Consider the following 9,618-nt stretch of genomic DNA (forward strand, 5'->3'; position numbering starts at 1 on the left):
ATTTAAGGTAATGCACACTCAATCCGCAATGACCAGTGTCTTTATTTTAGAACTGCCCATTTAAGCAAATCCAGTGCATTTATATGACCCCCGGAGGGACGGTAAAATGGCTAGATGTTTGCCATGCGTTATTCCTGGGCCTGGTTGGGCCTATGTTGCACAGCCTCGGTGAACGCATTTTGAACGCAAAACCTGTAAAGTCTTACAAAATCCAACCACTGTTTTCATAACTGTCATTATGCACTCGTGTGCTTTCTCTTAATAATGATGACAGAATTCTCTTCAAGCGAGACACATCCGTGGTTACCTAAAATATTAACCATTAAATCACATGCAAATGCAAACACTGCCCGCACTCCTATAAAATCATGGCAAAATGTAGGCTGATTCCACATATCAGTTATGGAAACTTTGCGGTTTAAGAATTACGAGTGCATTAGCAACCATTTTCTCGATCACCACAAAAGAGCAACAGAAAAAAGAACATTCAAATATAACGTCATAGAAATACAAATATGCACAAGCAACGCTGCAATAAAAAAAAGACTCATCGCGGAGATGAAAGCTAGATAACTAATGCCAGCTATCTATACATTAAAATATATTGAGTAGCTAACGCGATATACCTCGATTATCAAGTTATATCAAATTAACGTTACTAGCTAGATCTAGTTTAGGATGAGCGTTAGCAACACATATAGCTAGCTACTGCACCCGTGCATCATATGCGGTTAAAGTGCTTCATAGCAGGGTAGCTGACATGACAAATTATTCTACAACGAGCAGCGATAGACTAACTAACCCGTCAGCTAAATGCATTTAATCTAGTTAACTAGCTAGCTAAACAGCTTTTGCATATAAACCATTTTTCTGCTAGCCAACTTGCAAGCCATTTGCAATGTTGTTCATGTAGCCAGCCAGCTAACTGTAATCAAGAAATTGGAGCATGGTAGCCAGCTAGCCGTGTATGCAATAATGTCTGTATGTCATTTTAAGGTTGTATATTTAAACCGATCCACACTGTGGTTCAAGTAAAACGTTAGCTAGACATATATAAAAAATATATTTTTAAGTGTTCATTCGATAGCGAATTTAATTAACGAGTCAACTTCTGCTGACCGACAGTGGCCGTCTCGTTTCATAAAGCGTTAGCTAACGTTAGCTAAACGTGCTAGTTAGCTAGCTAACGCTGCACCAATCCACTGCAATCCAAGCTGGCTCGCAAGTCAACGTTAGCAGGCTTGTAAGTTAGCTAAAAGAACACCCATTCAACCTTCATTGGCACAGGTAAAATCACAACGTTACACATAAACAGACACAGGCATACTGATCGTAACGGTTTGCTACTGTACCGAGGAGAAGCAGCTTCAGTTCCCTCCTCGCGTCGCGCTTGTCTCGGCGGAGCTGCTTATCGATCTCGGCGTTGATTCGTTTCGACTCCTTCGCCTCTTCGCTCAGGCAACAAGCCATCATGGACTCTAAAGTCATCACCTTTGTATTTTAGAAGCCCGATTTTAACGGGACGCAACGCACCACACTTAATTTTAGTATAGTGACTCCCCTTCGGAAACAGGAAAGCGGAATAAAGAGCAAGGAGACTTGGAGGGAGTGGGGGCCTGGCTCTCAAGTAGCTAGGCTAGTCCCCACAAACCGACGTCTCCTGAAAGGATCTCTGCCGACCGCGAAGAGGGAGGACCGGGGACAATGTTTAAGTGGGAAAAGAAGAGGCCCGGCGTCTGCGCTCCGTTGCTCTATTCTGATAACTTGCTTCCGTCACATGCACTAGCTAGCAAGCCATCTACCGTTCCGTTAAAAAGTCTAAGCAATATGTCTTTCTGTAGCGGTCGGCCTCCCTTTCGGACACTCCTCTGCGCTCAGAAACTCTGGTGCCGAAGACGGCGGGACAAGCTGGGCTGTCGCGACATCGGTTCAGTCTCCTTACTTTTAGCCTAGCCGCCCAAGAACCAAGCCCAAAATACGCCCAAATAGCAACCGAGCGCGCCTGTAAAATTGCCCATTAGTCAGTGAGCTACCCGGCTAGATTTAAACCCTCCAACTTGTATCGAGGTAAAGCAAGAAAAAATATTCTAAAAACACGCCTTTGTTTTTTAAAGGTCTAGTACGGCTAGCAAACTAGCTGTACTAAAGCTAGCTAGATTGCTAGCTAATGCAGTTTAAAATAGCAATAATTTGCTGATCATCATGTAGCGAATAATGCAGTATTACGAGTGACAGAGTTTGCTATCTACATTAAAAATCCTAGCTAACGGTGGCAGGGGCCTTATCTTTTCCGGACGATTCCCCCTCTTAATTTTTTTTCCTGATGATGATCAGGTCTCCTCCTTCAGCCCCCAATGAGACATGCACACTACACCAGTTCAGTCGATACCAGGCAACAGTGATGATTGACAGCAAGTAGGCAAATCCAGATAGCGTTTGGGCGCGGTAAAGCTAATAGGGATATTATGGGCGGGTTTTACGTTTGATTTCAAGGCGGATTTTAAAAAGTCAAGTTTGGTGGAGAAACTATATATTTTTAAATATATCAAACTCTTGATTCTGCCAAGGTGCGTACAGCAAGGATATGATATTGACTGGACGAACAACGCCCACTTTCGCACTATGCTCTCCAAAAATGGAGTCCAGTCCATAAAACTTGCCTCTCTTTAGGTGATTTGCGACCGCATATTTTTCCATAGGCCTACATCAACATTAGATGACGGTGATTATTATTAGCAATAGTAGTAGCACTAAAGTTAGCAATAATAATAGTAATAATAATAATAATAATAACAACGACAATAATAATAATAATAATAATAGCAGTATGTCTTCTTACCTTTGTTTTCAGTGGGAAACGCCACATGGACAAAATTAAATTGACAGATTTGTCATCCTCACTCTAACTCTGGGAATGGGAATAATTATCAGTTTATGTGGCATATACGGAAACCAAGAATAAAATTCAATTTTGGTTAAACATGCACGACAGTGATCCTTGGGCACTGGCTATGCCATGGGTAAGATGATCCTGTATTGGTGTTCTGGTATAGAAAGTACGAGGAGAAGAAACGGGGGTTTCCGCATTCAGTGTAACGGTGTTCAAAACGGATTTTTTTAAAAAGTGCAGTTGATACTGCAGTCCCATGATTTCACTTTTCGCTTATGATGGCTTCAGATGTGCCCCATTATAGCCAACCCACTGTTACAGAAGCCTCTGAAGAGTATTCCAGTTTAGCTGTGGGGAAAATAACTGACCAGAAATGTGTAGCAAAAAAAAAAAAGGTCAGATAAGGTAAGTCTGTTCTCAAACTCTGTACCCTGTGATCTTAAATAAAATATACATTTGACAGAGCATAAGAGGTTTTATTTGCTTGCGATTTAGGACTTTTGTTGTTCTTGATTCCCACATTTATACGCAAGTGGTTATGACTGTGGTGGCTGTTTAAGATGATCCTATACATTGTAGTCAAGTTATTACAGCTTTGTTAATTATCTCTTATTACTTCAAATAAACCTATAGCCTGACTACATAATCCAGAATTTCCAGACTCTAGTCAAGGAAGGCTACAGTGTCTGCACATTTTTGTGAAGTCAGTCAATGGCCAATTTAGGCCTTGACCATAACACTTTAATGTAAAATCTAACTACATATTACTTCAACTGTTTATAAGAAATCACACACTGTTACACGCAAGCCTGCAAATGGACAAATGATCCATTCCTGACGAGGCCAATATTTATGTGCAAAATTGCCTTTGGTGTTTTTGATATTCAGTCTGACAGCAATTGTTCTAGTCATCAGTGCATTAGCACTTCATGCCTTAAATCTTTATTTATTTTTTTCTATTTCAGCCTTTCTGAGTTTTGTAAGTTCTGTATTTTAAGTGTGAGTTCTTTAATTGATTCATGTAATATGTTTACTTTCAGTTTACTACATGTCCAGTTGTAAAAAAAAAAAAAAAAATGTTTACTTTCAGTTTACTACATGTCCAGTTGTAAAAAAAAAAAAAAAAAAAAGGTCTCATAAAAACTGACAATCTAAACATTAATTATTTATAGAGTGCAATAGTCTATATAGACTATTATGATGTAAGTCTTAGATTGGGAGTCAACCTTCTTGATAGCACCTGTAGATTGTGAGGTATAAAGTAGGAGCAGACAGCCGACTCTTCTTAAATACTTAGTTACTTTACTCAGAGGAGGTCACAGATAGCGACGGGAAGGAGAATCACAGTACAGGAAGTGTCATGGCTGCCGTATACGGGTTGAAAGGCAGCCCTACCCACCCAACAGGTTACCGGCTCCCTGAAAATACGTCATTGAGGCCCCCCCCCCCCCCCCCCCCCCCAAGTGACTATTTAAGAAAATCCCAAAGCTGTTTCAGAAGGCCGCAGCTTCTTCCGAATTCCCAGGAGGAAGGGGTCAAATTCAATTTCTGGGACGCTTGTGCCTGGAACACCGTTTTTCACGTTGGTGTGTTCACACTCATTAAGGCTACTGAAGTCTGCTCTAAGGATTGCCCTACTCATCTGCTTAGTCCGTTGTAAGGGTCACACTTCATCAGAAATGAAAATTCCGAACTACCCCACTGAACACAAACATGCAACGCTCCAGGCCAACAGGTGTTTTAATTCAATAACTGTTGAAAGATGAGAAAATGTATTTTTATAGTTTCATGGGCAACGGAGCACATGCATTCTAAGAGTTTAAGCTTTTGGTAATACATGTTCAAACGTATATATTTCCTGATGTCAGGACCTAGGGGGGTATTTCCCATAGCAGGATTACTGAGTTAGCTGGATAATTTAAATGAGTAAAACCTGGAACAGCTTTTTTTTTACTTCAGTCCATATGCCAGATTTGAGAGGGTGTCGGGTTTTACTCTGCAGTTATCCATGTAACTCTAATCTTAGGCCCTGTTTCACGGAGGCAAAGTTAGCTGGGTGACTGCAGTTGTAATTTTGTCGATGGTAATTTTGATTGACAGCAGGGTTTTATTCTGTACATTCCAGGCATTTCAAGAAGACAACCGTTCACACCTACACCCAGTCTTAAAATGGTGGTGAAACGTCACCCACAAAGGATAGTTCACTAATAAAAACAAGACCATGTTAAAACCAGTATATGGCTGGACCTAACACAGATGATCCGGCCGACCAATGGTGTAACTTCATAGCTCAGCCGACCAATGTTGTAACTTTATCACTCAGTCACTCAGTCACAGACCTTCGCGTTTGTAGGTCTGGCCCCGCTGTTGCAGTTCAGCCAAAAACATTAAATTTCTGAATGTTATGCAAGGCGTACTTAATGAAGGTGTGCTTCCAAAAAATATTTTAAAATATGAGGTACCACACTTGCATGTTTTTCCATGGATTATATAGATGCAAATATCTGGGTCCAGATATTTACATTAAAATGTAATCTTTTATACATTCAGTACACTGGTGGTGGGTGAGGTGAGTTCCCACTCATCATTGTAAAGCACTTTCAGTGTTCAGAAAAGTGGTATATAAATGCAATGATTCATTCATTCATTCATTCATTCACACTGTATACAAGACCACTCATGTGCTTGAAATACATAGGGTGCAAAACTTACCCATAGATCAATTATCAACATGTTTTCATTTGTGTTCCTGTTCATAGCAATCAATATATAACCTGAATTAACAATTGAAAGTATCAGATGATTGTTCTTCATTTCATTTCAGTGTTTTGTTTTTTTTTACAAACTGAAAAATTGTGCAGTATTTTCTTATACCCATAGTTTTAAACTTATATCCACATTGCAACTTGTGGATAAATGTCACTAGCCCTTTATTCCCTGTGCCTAAATTTAAGGAAATAATGATACATTACACTGATCTATGCAATGTCTGCATTCTAATGTGCATGAGAAGGGACAGATTTTCCTAAATTTGCTCCTCGCACTCAGACCTTGTGTAAACTACAGTTAACAGAGGGGTTAGCCTCTTAAAATTAGGTGTATCCTTTGAAATAGTTCATTTGATTTGGCTAAATTGTACTTAGTCGCATCATTTACATCCTCTAATGTGGCAAGGAGAAAGAAAGCTTGAGTTAAGACAAATCTTTGATTACCTGCCAATAGATTTTGTCCAGATGATTGACACGCTTGTTAATCAAGCAACGTAACTGAAAGAGGCTGAGGGCTGTGATTGGTTCAAAGCTAAGACTTTTGCCCACTCGTCTCAAGCTAACATGTAACTACTAATTACATTTTATCATTTTTAATTTTTAATGAACCCCCCCCCCCCCCAAAAAAAAGGCTTTCATCTACCCCTCATTATACCCCACCGCTGTCCATTCAAATTTCTCAAATACTGTCTCTTGCTCAATATTATATTGACATAATATGGCTATTATGTCTGATGACACTGCATATTTGAGTGAAAAAATCCTCTCACGTTCACAGATATTCAGAGCAGTTATAATTCTTCATTATATCCAGAGAAAATACTACTCCCCGTCTGTTTTCACCAAACCCAAACTGCAGTACTCATTATGAAAACTGTGCTAAATTTGGTTTCATTTACACATAACGACTACCTGTATGAATGCACACAAACCTTCAAAAGAATGTCCTCTTAATTCTAGACTGGATACTGGATATTGTTCTAACACAAATTCCCTACAAATGCAATTACAGTGGTGTGAGTGAATGAAGCATTTAAAAATCTCAAGTATCACTTCATTGAAATATAAAAGCTGGCATTTGAATTCGCAAGATCTCATCAACTATTTAAGTTATATCTTAAATAAACAACCCATCACTTGATGCATTTTTTCCATATCTCACATCTTACGAATGCCATTTTGGCGCACCTCCTACCGACCTCTGCCAGGATCCCTCATTTGGACAGGCACGCTAAAATAACCGACGTAATGACATCTAGTGGACATACTGGTTAATTACAAGTTACCCTTTGACACTACTCAGGTGAAGCATTGAAACGATTGAAACGCACTCTCCCAATGTATACATTTTATTCTCCATTTATGGCAAAGGTATTGTGTTTAAAAGTTGACTGAATGGACCGTTTGTGATTGATTTTTTGTACATGACATGACATGTTAATCAGTAGATCTTAAGCTGTAACATGTTGCTATGTGTGCTATGCAGCTATCGCGTGCAATCCCCTGCTACAGAAAAGTAGTGTAAACACTGGCGATTTTAAAAGCATATGAATATGTCTTTTAGCATTTTTCAGAGAGAAGAAAAGTGTGTCTGTTTTCACAGCTTCCATATGGCAATGATCATAATGCGATTCTCCATTAAAAAAAAACTACACGTTATGGAAGGTTCCCATTTAATTTACCAGAGTGCATGTGAAATATGACAAAACCTTTTTTAAAAAAATCTGCCAGACTCACTTATTTATGTTCATAGTTTTTTAATATTAGGATATTTTTAATATTAAGCTTTCACAACAAAAAAGCATACACTACTATCTCCTCATTTTAGAGCTGTACACACTATACTTGGTTCAACTTACATAGTATTATTTGACATCCAATTTGAGTTCCATTAATTCAGTTTGTTGACAAGCTCCTCCTGCTGTTCTTTTAGTGGACGAATTAGTAAGCTGACTAATGCATTTGCGTGACACACCAAGTTAAATTATCTTGCATGGCATGCACAGATGGTTTATCCGACAGACAGGATTTTCTAGCTATTTGTTGCTGTAAGCAATAGACACTAGTTGTCTGGCTTGCGTCCAAAGGGTTTCCGAGCAGTATCTCATAACTCAAGGACTCCTCTTGAGAATTTGCGCGTGTTGAACTTTGGCCTTCTTCCTCCACCCTGTTTATCAACGTTGTCTTCGGGAACACTCAAATCAATGAACAAAAAGTATTGCTGACGCTAAGCCCACTATTGTTTCATTGTCAGGCATGCTATTCTGTCAAGCAAAAAAAAAAAAAAAGAAGAAATATGAAGAATTTCAAATACACACCTCAGGGTGTTGGCGTTTACCTCCACCTTGGCTGTTGTGTGCAAATGCCTCTGGGAGCGATCGTCTCATTGGTTCCCAGGAGCATGCAGCTCCTTAACCCCTCACGTAACAGACAGCTTTCTCCTTTTTAAGAATTTAAAGAATTCTAAAGTCGTACATTTCTGGTAAATGTTTGGTACTGTGCTGATACTGCAGTTGTACATCATGGGCCTGGTTCACAAAGAACTAATAGCACAAAGCTATTACTAAAGCTATAACTACTTTAGGGATCAGTGATTCTGTTTACAGGACATTATTTTAAATACCCCAGGGGCTTTAATTGGGACACATCAAGATTTCCTCCCTCCGTTAGAATACTAATTATCTTTAATATTTAACTTTTTCAAAGACATGCAGGTTAGGTTAATTAGAGACTAAATTGCCGCTAGGTACTGTGTGTGAGTGAATGACTGTATGAGTGTGGCAACCTGTCCAGGGTGTATTCCTACCTCTCACCCAATGCATGCTGGGATGGGTTCCAGCACCTCACATGACCCTGATCAGGCATAAACAGGTTACATAATGGATGGATGAATGGATGGATGGATTATCAACTTTTTTTCTGGTAGGCATTATTATTTTTTGTCTCAAATCTTGAATCATTCAGTTACTGTTACCATCGTTCAGTCTTTATTCCACCGGTTCTTCTTTTGGATTCTGCTTTTGTGTTGTCCACCCTGCACAAAGGCTGCAGGAACAGGCTCCAGATTACCTGTAACTCAGAACGACCAGGAAAAGGCACTTGTTTTTATTGATGCGCACTTTACAACCTAAGCCCCCCTCGCTCACAGGGAACTCAAGGCAACCTCAGCATGTATAAACCTACTGACAAATCCATGAAAAAAAATCCATGTATCTTACTGAACCTGTGTTTAGTAGTTGTCCATGACCATGAAATGCAGTTTTTGTTCCTCGCTTCGGATGAAAGCGTCTGCCAAATAAATGTAATGTAATGTAACGAAAACCTTGCCTAACCTGTAGACAAAGAAGACAGACAAAGAGAAAGAGAGAGAGAATGAAAGATACATAAAGTACCTCCCAAATTATTAATGTCCTTGACAAATGACAAAGGAGGCAGTAGAAAATAAACAACAACACAGGCAATGGGACATACTGTCTGCTCTAAAAATGGAAAATATTTCTATACTAATACAATTTCTTGTTTAACAATTAATATATTCTTTACAAAACGATACAGTATATGTTACATGTACATGTATATATATATATATATATATATACCTCAAAAAATGTAAATGCATTGATGAAAATACACCCTCATTAACCTGTGGGTATCTCAGTCTTAAGGAACTCTCTTGTGAACCCCCATGGTTTCTAGTCTCACTGGGTTATAAAATGAGGTAACCCTCATGTAAAATCCATGTCATCTACCACCATGGGGAAAGGCAATAAATAAATAAATAAATAAATAAATAAATAAATAAATAAATAAATAATAGCTAATTCTGGGTTAGCCAAGTGGCTGCCCACTGTCCCTATCAAATAAAAATAAACAAATAAATGAATAAATATTTGTTGAACTTCACAGGTCAGGAGATGGTTGCAAATGAATAGATACAAAGTTATAGATTACATTTTCCAC

At 38.9% G+C, this 9,618-nt stretch overlaps 1 protein-coding gene across 2 annotated transcripts in view; it reads right to left on the reverse strand.

The window, feature by feature from the left end:
- The window catches only part of LOC135252375 (guanine nucleotide-binding protein G(q) subunit alpha-like), a 54,647-nt gene extending 52,264 nt beyond the window's left edge, over window positions 1-2,383 (reverse strand). The window contains exon 1 of one of the 2 annotated variants that reach the window (XM_064330363.1): window positions 1,353-2,383. In XM_064330363.1, the coding sequence (XP_064186433.1) occupies window positions 1,353-1,488 (136 nt within the window). In that variant the 5' untranslated portion in view covers window positions 1,489-2,383. The remainder of the gene's footprint in view (window positions 1-1,352) is intronic. The other variant, XM_064330362.1, reaches the window with a different exon arrangement.
- Between the last annotated feature and the right edge of the window lie 7,235 nt (window positions 2,384-9,618).

This window comes from Anguilla rostrata, chromosome 4 (assembly GCF_018555375.3).
Source record: "Anguilla rostrata isolate EN2019 chromosome 4, ASM1855537v3, whole genome shotgun sequence".
Classification (NCBI taxonomy): domain Eukaryota; kingdom Metazoa; phylum Chordata; class Actinopteri; order Anguilliformes; family Anguillidae; genus Anguilla; species Anguilla rostrata.